General features: G+C 44.9%; 1 protein-coding gene across 19 annotated transcripts in view; it reads right to left on the bottom strand.

Annotated features, from left to right (window-relative positions):
* SYNGAP1 (synaptic Ras GTPase activating protein 1) overlaps positions 1-17,365 on the bottom strand; it is a 188,454-nt gene that overhangs the window by 41,424 nt on the left and 129,665 nt on the right. For all 19 annotated transcript variants that reach the window (XR_011849867.1, XM_072125692.1, XM_072125702.1 and 16 more), the window contains 2 exons: positions 7,748-7,901; positions 5,467-5,565 (listed from right to left, as the gene is read on the bottom strand). Coding sequence is in view for 18 of the 19 variants with exons in the window: in XM_072125692.1 (XP_071981793.1) it covers positions 5,467-5,565; positions 7,748-7,901 (253 nt within the window). In the remaining variant the exon portion in view is untranslated. The remainder of the gene's footprint in view (positions 1-5,466; positions 5,566-7,747; positions 7,902-17,365) is intronic.

Here is a 17,365-nt window from a genome sequence, read left to right as displayed (position 1 = left end):
AGCTAGGGGCTTTTTATTAGTAAAGGGAGGCAGCCAGGGGCTTTTTTATTAGTAAAGGGAGGCAGCCAGGGCCTTTTTATTAGTAAAGGGAGGCAGCCAGGGCCTTTTTATTAGTAAAGGGAGGCAGCCAGGGCCTTTTTATTAGTAAAGGGAGGCAGCCAGGGCCTTTTTATTAGTAAAGGGAGGCAGCCAGGGGCTTTTTATTAGTAAAGGGAGGCAGCCAGGGGCTTTTTATTAGTAAAGGGAGGCAGCCAGGGGCTTTTTATTAGTAAAGGGAGGCCGCCAGGGGCTTTTTATTAGTAAAGGGAGGCCGCCAGGGGCTTTTTATTAGTAAAGGGAGGCCGCCAGGGGCTTTTTATTAGTAAAGGGAGGCAGCCAGGGGCTTTTTATTAGTAAAGGGAGGCAGCCAGGGGCTTTTTATTAGTAAAGGGAGGCCTTTTATGACTGTTTTAGTGTCATTTTGTGCTATTTTGGTTGGTGGTGTGCCCCAGGATTTTCTAAGTATAAAAAGTGTGCCGCGGCTCAAAAAAGGTTGAAAATCACTGCTATACAGCACCTCCCTTTAACCCGACCCTTTACAGCACCTCCCGACAACCTGACCCTATACTGCACCTCCCTACAACCTGGCCCTATACAGCACCTCCCTACAACCCGACCCTACACAGAACCCCCCTACAACCTGAACCTATACAGCACCTCCTGAGAACCTGACCCTATACAGGACTTCCATACAACCTGATGCTATACAGAACCTTCATACAACCTGGCCCTATACAGCACCTTCCTACAAGCTGATCCTATACAGCACCTTCCTACAAGCTGATCCTATACAGAACCTCCCTACAACCTGACCCTATACTGCACCTCCCTACAACATGACCCCATACAGCACCTCCCTACAACCCGACCCTATACACCACCTCCCTACAACCCGACCCTATACACCACCTCCCTACAACCTGACCCTATACACCACCTCCCTACAACCTGACCCTATACACCACCTTTTTTACAACCTGACCCTATACAGCACCTCCCTACAACCTGACCCTTCACAGAACCCCCCTACAACTTGACCCAATACAGCACCTCCCTACAGCCTGTCCCCATACAGCACCTCCCTACAACCTGACCCTATACACCACCTCCCTACAACCTGACCCAATACAGCACCTCCCTACAACCTGACCCTATACACGACCTCACTACAACCTGACCCTATACAGCACCTCCCTACAACCTGACCCTATACACCACCTCTCTACAACCTGACCCTATACACCACCTCCCTACAACCTGACCCTATACAGCACCTCCCTACAACCTGACCCTATACACCACCTCCCTACAACCTGACCCTATACACCACCTCCCTACAACCTGACCCTATACACCACCTCCCTACAACCTGACCCCATACTGCACCTCCCTACAACCTGACCCCTATACACCATCTCCCTACAACCTGGCCCTATACAGCACCTCCCTTTAACCCGACCCTTTACAGCACCTCCCGACAACCTGACCCTATACTGCACCTCCCTACAACCTGGCCCTATACAGCACCTCCCTACAACCCGACCCTACACAGAACCCCCCTACAACCTGAACCTATACAGCACCTCCTGAGAACCTGACCCTATACAGGACTTCCATACATCCTGATGCTATACAGAACCTTCATACAACCTGGCCCTATACAGCACCTTCCTACAAGCTGATCCTATACAGCACCTTCCTACAAGCTGATCCTATACAGAACCTCTCTACAACCTGACCCTATACAGCACCTTCCTTCAACCTGTCCTCATACAGCACCTCACTACAACCTGACCCTATACACCACCTCACTACCACCTGACCCTATACAGCACCTCACTACAACCTGACCCTATACAGCACCTCCCTACAACCTGACCCTATACACCACCTCCCTACAACCTGACCCTATACACCACCTCCCTACAACCTGACCCTATACAGCACCTTTTTTACAACCTGACCCTATACAGCACCTCCCTACAACCTGACCCTTCACAGAACCCCCCTACAACCTGACCCTATACAGCACCTTTTTTACAACCTGACCCTATACAGCACCTCTCTACAACCTGACCCTTCACAGAACCCCCCTCAACCTGAACCTGTACAGCACCTCCCTACAACCTGTCCCCATACAGCACCTTCCTACAACATGACCCTATACACCACCTCCCTACAACCTGACCCAATACAGCACCTCCCTACAACCTAACCCTACACAGCACCTCCCTACAACCTGACCCTATACACCACCTCACTACAACCTGACCCTATACAGCACCTCCCTACAACCTGACCCTATACACCACCTCCCTACAACCTGACCCTATACACCACCTCCCTACAACCTGACCCTATACAGCACCTCCCTACAACCTGACCCTATACAGCAACTCCCTACAACCTGACCCTATACAGCACCTCCCTACAACCTGACCCTATACAGCACCTCCCGACAACCTGACCCTATACAGCACCTCCCTACAACCTGTCCCCATACAGCACCTCCCTACAACCTGACCCCATACTGCACCTCCCTACAACCTGACCCCATACAGCACCTCCCTACAACCTGACCCTATACACCACCTCCCTACAACCTGACCCTATACAGCACCTTTTTTACAACCTGACCCTATACAGCACCTTTTTTACAACCTGACCCTATGCAGCACCTCCCTACAACCTGACCCTTCACAGAACCCCCCTACAACCTGAACCTGTACAGCACCTCCCTACAACCTGTCCCCATACAGCACCTCCCTACAACCTGACCCTATACACCACCTCCCTACAACCTGACCAAATACAGCACCTCCCTACAACCTAACCCTACACAGCACCTCCCTACAACCTGACCCTATAAACGACCTCACTACAACCTGACCCTATACAGCACCTCCCTACAACCTGACCCTATACACCACCTCCCTACAACCTGACCCTATAGAGCACCTCCCTACAACCTGACCCTACACAGCACCTTCCTACAACCTGACCCTACAGAGAACCCCCCACCAACCTGAACCTATACAGCACCTCCTGACAACCTGGCCCTATACAGCACCTCCTGACAACCTGATCCTATACAGAACCTTCTGACAACCTGATCCTATACAGAACCTTCTTTAGATTAACTTTGGCTTAAAAATGATGATGTGAATAATGTCCATACACAGAGTTTCCCCTTACAGGGATATGTCTATGGATATAAACAGTAGTGGATTATGATGGTCACCATGGCCACCCAAACCACTCACCAACTTTATACTCAGAAGGACCTTCACCTATGACACCTGCTCATTATGTACACAAGAGACATTTTAGGACCTTTGAAGGTCCTCAGCAGAAGAGACACCTCCTCCATTACCCAAGAAGCCGCCGCTGATGTTCACTCCCACTTTCAGGGGTAGGAGCAGGATGACACACCCCTATGCATTTGCATACAGTGGCATACATCTTAACCCTCTGTTGTATGGACACGTTAGGAATCCTTACAGGGCAGGAGATCCAGAGGTCCGGTCTGTTCTACAGAAAATCTCGAAAAAAAAATGTGAGCGTCTTCAGACCATAATTAGAGCCATCAAAGATCTGAGGAGGAACATACTGATAATTGTCCATATTCCTGGGAATGGGAGGACACATTGTTCATTTATATAATTAGATGACAATTATCTGTCACCTGCTTGTAGAGAGTCATTAATGGGACTGTTCGTTACAAGTAATAAGCTGGTCAGGACGGATTTCTATAGAAAAAAAGTATCATTTCATTGCTGAATCAATTAGACTGAAGTTGGTCACCTTCAGACGACTTTAACATAGCGGCCTGAACATACAATGGAGTCTGTGCGTTCACATGAGATCATCAGAGGAAACAGATGGCGCTCAAGATATTCAGAAACTGATGCCCCCAAAATTGCTGTATTCCAAATTTCACTACCAGCTCCAGACCTTGCTGCTTGTTGTAGCTAATCTCAGGGGACGCCGTCTATGTTCTCAAAAGTAACTGTTCTCAAAAACTAAAGCAAAAGTAACTGAAGCAATTCAGTGCAACTCCTACAAGTAAATCCACTGAGCTGTGTATAGTGTGTACATAGAGGATCAATGTAGTGACTTGCATATGGAGCATTGAATAAGAAGTAGAAACCAGCAGTGAAATAGTTAAATGAAGTGTATAGCATGTGCTCTGTGAGCAGTAATGGTTAACAGCTTTCCTGTTGTGTAGATAGTGTCCGGGGGGGAGGGTGCTGCAGAGTCTACAATACAGCTTGAGATGCAAAGACAGACAGAGAGAAAATTCTACAGAATCACGGACTGAGATGGAGGGAACAGGGGAAATCTTCTATCTCACTATTCTTTCCAGTACACTTTTGCATCCACAGATCGGCACAGACAAAGAACAATCTCCATAAACTGTTCAGATTTTAACTCCTTGCCGACTTCAGCAAGAAATTGGCCGGGGATCGGCATTCAGCTACAACATGTCTTAATTATAATACAACTTACAGACATCCCCGAGTTACTGAAGGACCTCTGTCCTCTGGTAACTTCTCTGCTCCTGTGACCTCTGGTAACTTCTCTGCCCCTGCGACCTCTGGTAACTTATCTGCCCCTGCGACCTCTGGTAACTTCTCTGCCCCTGTGACCTCTGGTAACTTCTCAGCCCCTGTGACCTCTGGTGATCTCTGTGCTCCCTGTGACCTCTGATGACCTCTCTGCTCCCTGTGACCTCTGGTAACTTCTCTGCTCCCTGTGACTTCTGGTAACTTCTATGCCCCTGTGACCTCTGGTAACTTCTCTGCCCCTGTGGCCTCTGGTAACTTCTCAGCCCCTGTGACCTCTGGTGATCTCTGTGCTCCCTGTGACCTCTGATGACCTCTCTGCTCCCTGTGACCTCTGGTAACTTCTCTGCTCCTGTGACCTCTGGTAACCTCTCTGCCCCTGTGACCTCTGGTAACCTCTTTGCTCCCTATGACCTCTATCGATAATCCTTGTTCCCATCACAGCATAAAATTTTGAAAATCCAGTTGTCACTATTACAAAATCTTTTGGATTGAGCTTACATACAAATTCAACGTCAGAACAAACCTAAGGCACCTATCCTGTACGTAACCCGGGGGTGGCCTGTAATTTACTTCCTATAGATTGTATGTAGTCGTCTGCAGGTCCAGCGCCGTCCACTAGGGGCAGGATTTTTAATGTGCTATAATTATGAATGAGACGATTCAGTGCTGTGCAGAGAGGTTTCCCCGGCTTTGTGGCCTCTCTCAGGCAGGACAGCTCAGAGCAGTATGAGAAGGGGAAGTGTCATGGGCTGGAGGGATTGGCTTCACGCCGACTATTGTTCCTGGTGGTCTAGTGGTTAGGATCCGGTAATAAAACATTCAGCATTGCTCTCCTTAGTGACATGGTCCAGGTCCGTACCTTGTTGGGCTTCACCGCTCTCTGGAGATTCTCTATCCACTTGTCCCTTTCAGCAGCGGAGCGGCAGGCGAAGCACTTAGTACCCGAAGCGGTGGTCACCTATAAATCAGAGATCCCGGTCAGAATCGGGCGGAGAGAACCTGCGATTACCGACATCAAGGACTTGTCATGTTATGGAGGTTTATACAATATTCCTGTGCTCATTAAAGGGAACCTATCAGCAGCCATGTCATTTATAGCTGGTGACAGGTTCCAATATGCTATGATGATTTCAAAAATGCCTTGGTCAGCTTTCTGAATAATTTCACTACTTAATATAAGTTTATTTCACATTAACAGGTTCCCTGCCAGCAGCGCGTGGTAAGTCCCCGGAGAAGGGGGCAGCTGCTGGCAGTGTCTCCTCATGAATTTTACTCCTACCTCAGACCATCCCCCTCCCTCCATGCTCAATGCACAGGACAGGAAATGTGGAGGGGGGAGGGAGCTGCAGGAGTGGGGGAGAGAGGGGACTGGCACAGGCTGCAGCTGCCCCTCACCCAGGACTCCTGCCGCTGGCAGGGCATCAGGTAATGTGAAATAAACTTGTCACCAGCTAAATATGTTCAGGTGACAGGTTTGATTTCAAGGTTTATGTGTTGTGTCATTATCCACAAAACCGGGAATATGATGGAGGTCCAGCAGGTGGCACCCCCCCCCCCCAAATCACGAGAAAGGGGGCTCCATCCTCTCTAATGAATCAAGTGAAAGATTGAGCATGTGCCTTGCCCCTCAATTGTCTGTATATGGGACGTCCTCCAGCAGCATCATAGAGAAGAAATGGAAGCAATACCTTCCACTTCCAATCACAAGGTGGAACAGGACCCCCATTCTCATTGTGGAGCAGGACCCCCATTCTCATTGCAGAGCAGGACCCCCATTCTCATTGTGGAGCAGGACCCCTATTCTCATTGTGGAGCAGGACCCCCATTCTCATTGTGGAGCAGGAGCCCCATTCTCATTGCAGAGCAGGACCCCCTATTCTCATTGTGGAGCAGGACCCCCTTTCTCATTGTGGAGCAGGACCCCCATTCTCATTGTGTAGCAGGGCCCCCATTCTCATTGTGGAGCAGGACCCCCATTCTCACTGTGGAGCAGGAGCCCCATTCTCATTGTGGAGCAGGACCCCCATTCTCATTGTGGAGCAGGACCCCCATTCTCATTGTGGAGCAGGACCCCCATTCTCATTGTGGAGCAGGACCCCCATTCTCATTGCGGAGCAGGACCCCCATTCTCATTGCGGAGCAGGAGCCCCATTCTCATTGTGGAGCAGGGCCCCCATTCTCATTGTGGAGCAGGACCCCCATTCTCATTGCGGAGCAGAATCCCCTTTCTCATTGCGGAGCAGGACCCCCTTTCTCATTGTGGAACAGGACCCCCATTCTCATTGCGGAGCAGGACCCCCATTCTCATTGTGGAGCAGGACCCCCATTCTCATTGCGGAGCAGGACCCCCATTCTCATTGTGGAGCAGGACCCCCTTTCTAATTGCGGAGCAGGACCCCCATTCTCATTGTGGAGCAGGACCCCCATTCACATTGTGGAGCAGGACCCCCATTCTCATTGTGGAGCAGGACCCCTATTCTCATTGCGGAGCAGGACCCCCTTTCTAATTGCGGAGCAGGACCCCTATTCTCATTGCGGAGCAGGACCCCCATTCTCATTGCAGAGCAGGACCCCCATTCTCATTGCGGACCAGGACCCCCATTCACATTGTGGAGCAGGACCCCCATTCTCATTGTGGAGCAGGACCCCCATTCTCATTGTGGAGCAGGACCCCCATTCTCATTGTGGAGCAGGACCCTATTCTCATTGTGGAGCAGGAGCCCCATTCTCATTGCGGAGCAGGACCCCCATTCTCATTGTGGAGCAGGACCCCCATTCTCATTGTGGAGCAGGACCCCTATTCTCATTGCAGAGCAGGACCCCCATTCTCATTGTGGAGCAGGACCCCCATTCTCATTGTGGAGCAGGACCCCCATTCTCATTGTGGAGCAGGACCCCCATTCTCATTGTGGAGCAGGACCCCCATTCTCATTGTGGAGCAGGACCCCCATTCTCATTATGCAGCTGGACCTTTAACAATTAGCAAACTACCAATGAGTTGCACAGGACTGGAGCTGCAGTAGCATGGCACGGCCACCAGAGTAGCCCCTGAAATGCCGCGGTGCTACACCCCCAACAATCTCCAAGCAATGAGTTATCCCGAGAACCTCTACAAATAGGCGCTAGGTCAGAGCTCTCACCTCAAAGCAAAACTCCTGTCCCAGGATGCTGCTGTGCACAGGCTTCACCACCGAATCTTCATCCAAATTCAGATCCAAAGCCTCCGCTGCGCTGCTGGGACTGAGCAAGGACTCGTGGGAGTGCGACTCCTTAAAAGCCTGCATGAGACGCGCCCTGGGGATTACAGAACCGGATAAGTCTGGGGAAGGTATAAAGACTCATCAGAGGAGATCTGTACATGATAGAGGGATGATACAGGGTACAGGTAAGATCATATCATGGTACAGGGTACAGGTAACATCATATCATGGAGCAGGGTACAGGTAACATCATATCATGGAGCAGGTAACATCATATCATGGTGCAGGTAACATCATATCATGGAGCAGGGTACAGGTAACATCATATCATGGAGCAGGTAACATCATATCATGGAGCAGGGTACAGGTAACATCATATCATGGTACAGGGCACAGGTAACATCATATCATGGTAGAGGATACAGGTAACATCATATCATGGTACAGGCTAAAGGTAACATCATATCATGGTACAGGTAACATCATATCATGGTACAGGTAACATCATATCATGGTACAGGTAACATCATATCATGGTACAGGTAACATCATATCATGGTACAGGTAACATCATATCATGGTACAGGTAACATCATATCATGGTACAGGTAACATCATATCATGGTACAGGGTACAGGTAACATCATATCATGGTACAGGCTAAAGGTAACATCATATCATGGTACAGGTAACATCATATTATGGTACAGGTAACATCATATCATGGAGCAGGTAACATCATATCATGGAGCAGGGTACAGGTAACATCATATCATGGTGCAGGTAACAACATATCATGGTACAGGTAACATCATATCATGGTAAAGGGTACAGGTAACATCATATCATGGTACAGGTAACATCATATCATGGTACAGGTAACATCATATCATGGTACAGGTAACATCATATCATGGTACAGGTAACATCATATCATGGTACAGGTAACATCATATCACCCTGTACCCTGTACCATGATATGATGTTCCATTGCTATATACATTCATCCTATGCAGTGTCCGCCATTGCTATATACATTCATCCTATGCAGTGTCCTCCATTGCTATATACATTCATCCTATGCAGTGTCCTCCATTGCTATATACATTCATCCTATGCAGTGTCCTCCATTGCTATATACATTCATCCTATGCAGTGTCCTCCATTGCTATATACATTCATCCTATGCAGTGTCCTCCATTGCTATATACATTCATCCTATGCAGTGTCCACCATTGCTAAATACATTCATCCTATGCAGTGTCCTCCATTGCTATATACATTCATCCTATGCAGTGTCCACCATTGCTATATACATTCATCCTATGCAGTGTCCACCATTGCTATATACATTCATCCTATGCAGTGTCCTCCATTGCTATATACATTCATCCTATGCAGTGTCCACCATTGCTATATACATTCATCCTATGCAGTGTCCTCCATTGCTATATACATTCATTCTATGCAGTGTCCGCCATTGCTATATACATTCATCCTATGCACTGTCCACCATTGCTATATACATTCATCCTATGCAGTGTCCGCCATTGCTATATACATTCATCCTATGCACTGTCCACCATTGCTATATACATTCATCCCATGCAGTGTCCTCCATTGCTATATACATTCATCCTATGCAGTGTCCACCATTGCTATATACATTCATCCTATGCAGTGTCCTCCATTGCTATATACATTCATCCTATGCAGTGTCCACCATTGCTAAATACATTCATCCTATGCAGTGTCCTCCATTGCTATATACATTCATCCTATGCAGTGTCCTCCATTGCTATATACATTCATCCTATGCAGTGTCCACCATTGCTATATACATTCATCCTATGCAGTGTCCTCCATTGGTATATACATTCATCCTATGCAGTGTCTGCCATTGCTATATACATTCATCCTATGCACTGTCCACCATTGCTATATACATTCATCCTATGCAGTGTCCGCCATTGCTATATACATTCATCCTATGCACTGTACACCATTGCTATATACATTCATCCTATGCAGTGTCCGCCATTGCTATATACATTCATCCTATGCAGTGTCCTCCATTGCTATATACATTCATCCTATGCAGTGTCCTCCATTGCTATATACATTCATCCTATGCAGTGTCCTCCATTGCTATATACATCCATCCTATGCAGTGTCCTCCATTGCTATATACATTCATCCTATGCAGTGTCCTCCATTGCTATATACATTCATCCTATGCAGTGTCCTACATTGCTATATACATCCATCATATGCAGTGTCCTACATTGCTATATACATTCATCCTATGCAGTGTCCTACATTGCTATATACATTCATCCTATGCAGTGTCCTCCATTGCTATATACATTCATCCTATGCAGTGTCCGCCATTGCTATATACATTCATCCTATGCAGTGTCCTCCATTGGTATATACATTCATCCTATGCAGTGTCCACCATTGCTATATACATTCATCCTATGCAGTGTCCGCCATTGCTATATACATTCATCCTATGCAGTATCCGCCATTGCTATATACATTCATCCTATGCAGTGTCCACCATTGCTATATACATTCATCCTATGCAGTGTCTGCCATTGCTATATACATTCATCCTATTCAGTGTCCGCCATTGCTATATACATTCATCCTATGCAGTGTCCTCCATTGCTATATACATTCATCCTATGCAGTGTCCGCCATTGCTATATACATTCATCCTATGCAGTGTCCGCCATTGCTATATACATTCATCCTATGCAGTGTCCGCCATTGCTATATACATTCATCCTATGCAGTGTCCTCCATTGCTATATACATTCATGCTATGCGGTGTCCGCCATTGCTATATACATTCATCCTATGCAGTGTCCGCCATTGCTATATACATTCATCCTATGCAGTGTCCTCCATTGCTATATACATTCATCCTATGCAGTGTCCTCCATTGCTATATACATTCATCCTATGCAGTGTCCACCATTGCTAAATACATTCATCCTATGCAGTGTCCTCCATTGCTATATACATTCATCCTATGCAGTGTCCACCATTGCTATATACATTCATCCTATGCAGTGTCCACCATTGCTATATACATTCATCCTATGCAGTGTCCTCCATTGCTATATACATTCATCCTATGCAGTGTCCACCATTGCTATATACATTCATCCTATGCAGTGTCCTCCATTGGTATATACATTCATCCTATGCACTGTCCACCATTGTTATATACATTCATCCTATGCAGTGTCCGCCATTGCTATATACATTCATCCTATGCACTGTCCACCATTGCTATATACATTCATCCTATGCAGTGTCCTCCATTGCTATATACATTCATCCTATGCAGTGTCCACCATTGCTATATACATTCATCCTATGCAGTGTCCTCCATTGCTATATACATTCATCCTATGCAGTGTCCACCATTGCTAAATACATTCATCCTATGCAGTGTCCTCCATTGCTATATACATTCATCCTATGCAGTGTCCACCATTGCTATATACATTCATCCTATGCAGTGTCCACCATTGCTATATACATTCATCCTATGCACTGTCCACCATTGCTATATACATTCATCCTATGCAGTGTCCGCCATTGCTATATACATTCATCCTATGCAGTGTCCTCCATTGCTATATACATTCATCCTATGCAGTGTCCTCCATTGCTATATACATTCATCCTATGCAGTGTCCACCATTGCTATATACATTCATCCTATGCAGTGTCCTCCATTGCTATATACATTCATCCTATGCAGTGTCCACCATTGCTATATACATTCATCCTATGCAGTGTCCTCCATTGCTATATACATTCATCCTATGCAGTGTTCTCCATTGCTATATACATTCATCCTATGCAGTGTCCACCATTGCTATATACATTCATCCTATGCAGTGTCCACCATTGGTATATACATTCATCCTATGCAGTGTCCACCATTGCTATATACATTCATCCTATGCAGTGTCCTCCATTGCTATATACATTCATCCTATGCAGTGTCCGCCATTGCTATATACATTCATCCTATGCAGTGTCCTCCATTGCTATATACATTCATCCTATGCAGTGTCCGCCATTGCTATATACATTCATCCTATGCAGTGTCCTCCATTGCTATATACATTCATCCTATGCAGTGTCCTCCATTGCTATATACATTCATCCTATGCAGTGTCCTCCATTGCTATATACATTCATCCTATGCAGTGTCCACCATTGCTATATACATTCATCCTATGCAGTGTCCTCCATTGCTATATACATTCATCCTATGCAGTGTCCACCATTGCTATATACATTCATCCTATGCAGTGTCCGCCATTGCTATATACATTCATCCTATGCAGTGTCCTCCATTGCTATATACATTCATCCTATGCAGTGTCCGCCATTGCTATATACATTCATCCTATGCAGTGTCCTCCATTGCTATATACATTCATCCTATGCAGTGTCCGCCATTGCTATATACATTCATCCTATGCAGTGTCCTCCATTGCTATATACATTCATCCTATGCAGTGTCCGCCATTGCTATATACATTCATCCTATGCAGTGTCCGCCATTGCTATATACATTCATCCTATGCAGTGTCCGCCATTGCTATATACATTCATCCTATGCAGTGTCCGCCATTGCTATATACATTCATCCTATGCAGTGTCCGCCATTGCTATATACATTCATCCTATGCAGTGTCCACCATTGCTATATACATTCATCCTATGCAGTGTCCTCCATTGCTATATACATTCATCCTATGCAGTGTCCTCCATTGCTATATACATTCATCCTATGCAGTGTCCTCCATTGCTATATACATTCATCCTATGCAGTGTCCGCCATTGCTATATACATTCATCCTATGCAGTGTCCACCATTGCTATACACATTCATCCTATGCAGTGTCCTCCATTGCTATATACATTCATCCTATGCAGTGTCCTCCATTGCTATATACATTCATCCTATGCAGTGTCCGCTATTGCTATATACATTCATCCTATGCAGTGTCCTCCATTGCTATATACATTCATCCTATGCAGTGTCCTCCATTGCTATATACATTCATCCTATGCAGTGTCCTCCATTGCTATATACATTCATCCTATGCAGTGTCCTCCATTGCTATATACATTCATCCTATGCAGTGTCCTCCATTGCTATATACATTCATCCTATGCAGTGTCCTCCATTGCTATATACATTCATCCTATGCAGTGTCCTCCATTGCTATATACATTCATCTTATGCAGTGTCTGCAATTGCTATATACATTCATCCTATGCAGTGTCCTCCATTGCTATATACATTCATCCTATGCAGTATCCTCCATTGCTATATACATTCATCCTATGCAGTGTCCGCCATTGCTATATACATTCATCCTATGCAGTGTCCGCCATTGCTATATACATTCATCCTATGCAGTGTCCTCCATTGCTATATACATTCATCCTATGCAGTGTCCGCTATTGCTACATACATTCATCCTATGCAGTGTCCTCCATTGCTATATACATTCATCCTATGCAGTGTCCTCCATTGCTATATACATTCATCCTATGCAGTGTCCTCCATTGCTATATACAATCATCCTATGCAGTGTCCTCCATTGCTATATACATTCATCCTATGCAGTGTCCTCCATTGCTATATACATTCATCCTATGCAGTGTCCTCCATTGCTATATACATTCATCCTATGCAGTGTCCTCCATTGCTATATACATTCATCCTATGCAGTGTCCTCCATTGCTATATACATTCATCTTATGCAGTGTCTGCAATTGCTATATACATTCATCCTATGCAGTGTCCTCCATTGCTATATACATTCATCCTATGCAGTATCCTCCATTGCTATATACATTCATCCTATGCAGTGTCCTCCATTGCTATATACATTCATCCTATGCAGTGTCCATCATTGCTATATACATTCATCCTATGCAGTGTCCTCCATTGCTATATACATTCATCCTATGCAGTGTCCTCCATTGCTATATACATTCATCCTATGCAGTGTCCTCCATTGCTATATACATTCATCCTATGCAGTGTCCACCATTGCTATATACATTCATCCTATGCAGTGTCCTCCATTGCTATATACATTCATGCTATGCGGTGTCCGCCATTGCTATATACATTCATCCTATGCAGTGTCCTCCATTGCTATATACATTCATCCTATTCAGTGTCTGCCATTGCTATATACATTCATCCTATGCAGTGTCCTCCATTGCTATATACATTCATCCTATGCAGTGTCCGCCATTGCTATATACATTCATCCTATGCAGTGTCCTCCATTGCTATATACATTCATCCTATGCAGTGTCCTACATTGCTATATACATTCATCCTATGCAGTGTCTGCCATTGCTATATACATTCATCCTATGCAGTGTCCTCCATTGCTATATACATTCATCCTATGCAGTGTCCTCCATTGCTATATACATTCATCCTATGCAGTGTCCTACATTGCTATATACATTCATCCTATGCAGTGTCTGCCATTGCTATATACATTCATCCTATTCAGTGTCCTCCATTGCTATATACATTCATCCTATGCAGTGTCCGCCATTGCTATATACATTCAACCTATGCAGTGTCCTCCATTGCTATATACATTCATCCTATGCAGTGTCCTCCATTGCTATATACATTCATCCTATGCAGTGTCCTCCATTGCTATATACATTCATCCTATGCAGTGTCTGCCATTGCTATATACATTCATCCTATGCAGTGTCCACCATTGCAATATACATTCATCCTATGCAGTGTCCACCATTGCTATATACATTCATCCTATTCAGTGTCCTCCATTGCTATATACATTCATCCTATGCAGTGTCCGCCATTGCTATATACATTCAACCTATGCAGTGTCCTCCATTGCTATATACATTCATCCTATGCAGTGTCCTCCATTGCTATATACATTCATCCTATGCAGTGTCCTCCATTGCTATATACATTCATCCTATGCAGTGTCCGCCATTGCTATATACATTCATCCTATGCAGTGTCCACCATTGCTATATACATTCATCCTATGCAGTGTCCACCATTGCTATATACATTCATCCTATTCAGTGTCCGCCATTGCTATATACATTCATCCTATGCAGTGTCCTCCATTGCTATATACATTCATCCTATGCAGTGTCCTCCATTGCTATATACATTCATCCTATTCAGTGTCTGCCATTGCTATATACATTCATCCTATGCACTGTCCACCATTGCTATATACATTCATCCTATGCAGTGTCCACCATTGCTATATACATTCATCCTATGCAGTGTCCACCATTGCTATATACATTCATCCTATTCAGTGTCTGCCATTGCTATATACATTCATCCTATGCAGTGTCCTCCATTGCTATATACATTCATCCTATGCAGTGTCCTCCATTGCTATATACATTCATCCTATGCAGTGTCCGCCATTGCTATATACATTCATCCTATGCAGTGTCCTCCATTGCTATATACATTCATCCTATGCAGTGTCCGCCATTGCTATATACATTCATCCTATGCAGTGTCCTCCATTGCTATATACATTCATCCTATTCAGTGTCTGCCATTGCTATATACATTCATCCTATGCAGTGTCCGCCATTGCTATATACATTCATCCTATGCAGTGTCCTCCATTGCTATATACATTCATCCTATGCAGTGTCCACCATTGCTATATACATTCATCCTATGCAGTGTCCTCCATTGCTATATACATTCATCCTATGCAGTGTCCTCCATTGCTATATACATTCATCCTATGCAGTGTCCACCATTGCTATATACATTCATCCTATGCACTGTCCACCATTGCTATATACATTCATCCTATGCAGTGTTCTCCATTGCTATATACATTCATCCTATGCAGTGTCCTCCATTGCTATATACATTCATCCTATGCAGTGTCCTCCATTGCTATATACATTCATCCTATGCAGTGTCCTCCATTGCTATATACATTCATCCTATGCAGTGTCCACCATTGCTATATACATTCATCCTATTCAGTGTCTTCCATTGCTATATACATTCATCCTATGCAGTGTCCTCCATTGCTATATACATTCATCCTATGCAGTGTCCTCCATTGCTATATACATTCATCCTATGCAGTGTCCGCCATTGCTATATACATTCATCCTATGCAGTGTCCACCATTGCTATATACATTCATCCTATTCAGTGTCTGCCATTGCTATATACATTCATCCTATGCAGTGTCCTCCATTGCTATATACATTCATCCTATGCAGTGTCCGCCATTGCTATATACATTCATCCTATGCAGTGTCCTCCATTGCTATATACATTCATCCTATGCAGTGTCCGCCATTGCTATATACATTCATCCTATGCAGTGTCCGCCATTGCTATATACATTCATCCTATGCAGTGTCCGCCATTGCTATATACATTCATCCTATGCAGTGTCCGCCATTGCTATATACATTCATCCTATGCAGTGTCCGCCATTGCTATATACATTCATCCTATGCAGTGTCCTCCATTGCTATATACATTCATCCTATGCAGTGTCCGCCATTGCTATATACATTCATCCTATGCAGTGTCCACCATTGCTATATACATTCATCCTATGCAGTGTCCGCCATTGCTATATACATTCATCCTATGCAGTGTCTGCCATTGCTATATACATTCATCCTATGCAGTGTCCACCATTGCTATATACATTCATCCTATGCAGTGTCCACCATTGCTATATACATTCATCCTATGCAGTGTCCTCCATTGCTATATACATTCATCCTATGCAGTGTCCTCCATTGCTATATACATTCATCCTATGCAGTGTCCACCATTGCTATATACATTCATCCTATGCACTGTCCACCATTGCTATATACATTCATCCTATGCAGTGTCCTCCATTGCTATATACATTCATCCTATGCAGTGTCCGCCATTGCTATATACATTCATCCTATGCAGTGTCCTCCATTGCTATATACATTCATCCTATGCAGTGTCCTCCATTGCTATATACATTCATCCTATGCAGTGTCCTCCATTGCTATATACATTCATCCTATGCAGTGTCCTCCATTGCTATATACATTCATCCTATGCAGTGTCCACCATTGCTATATACATTCATCCTATGCAGTGTCCACCATTGCTATATACATTCATCCTATGCAGTGTCCGCCATTGCTATATACATTCATCCTATGCAGTGTCCACCATTGCTATATACATTCATCCTATGCAGTGTCCACCATTGCTATATACATTCATCCTATGCAGTGTCCGCTATTGCTATATACATTCATCCTATGCAGTGTCCGCCATTGCTATATACATTCATCCTATGCAGTGTCCTCCATTGCTATATACATTCATCCTATGCAGTGTCCACCATTGCTATATACATTCATCCTATGCAGTGTCCGCCATTGCTATATACATTCATCCTATGCAGTGTCCACCATTGCTATATACATTCATCCTATGCAGTG

The sequence above is a fragment of the Engystomops pustulosus genome, chromosome 9 (assembly GCF_040894005.1).
Source record: "Engystomops pustulosus chromosome 9, aEngPut4.maternal, whole genome shotgun sequence".
In the NCBI taxonomy this organism is placed as follows: Eukaryota; Metazoa; Chordata; class Amphibia; order Anura; family Leptodactylidae; genus Engystomops; species Engystomops pustulosus.
The sequence above is the reverse complement of the archived record's forward strand: the minus strand, read 5'-3'. Positions and strand labels throughout refer to the sequence as shown.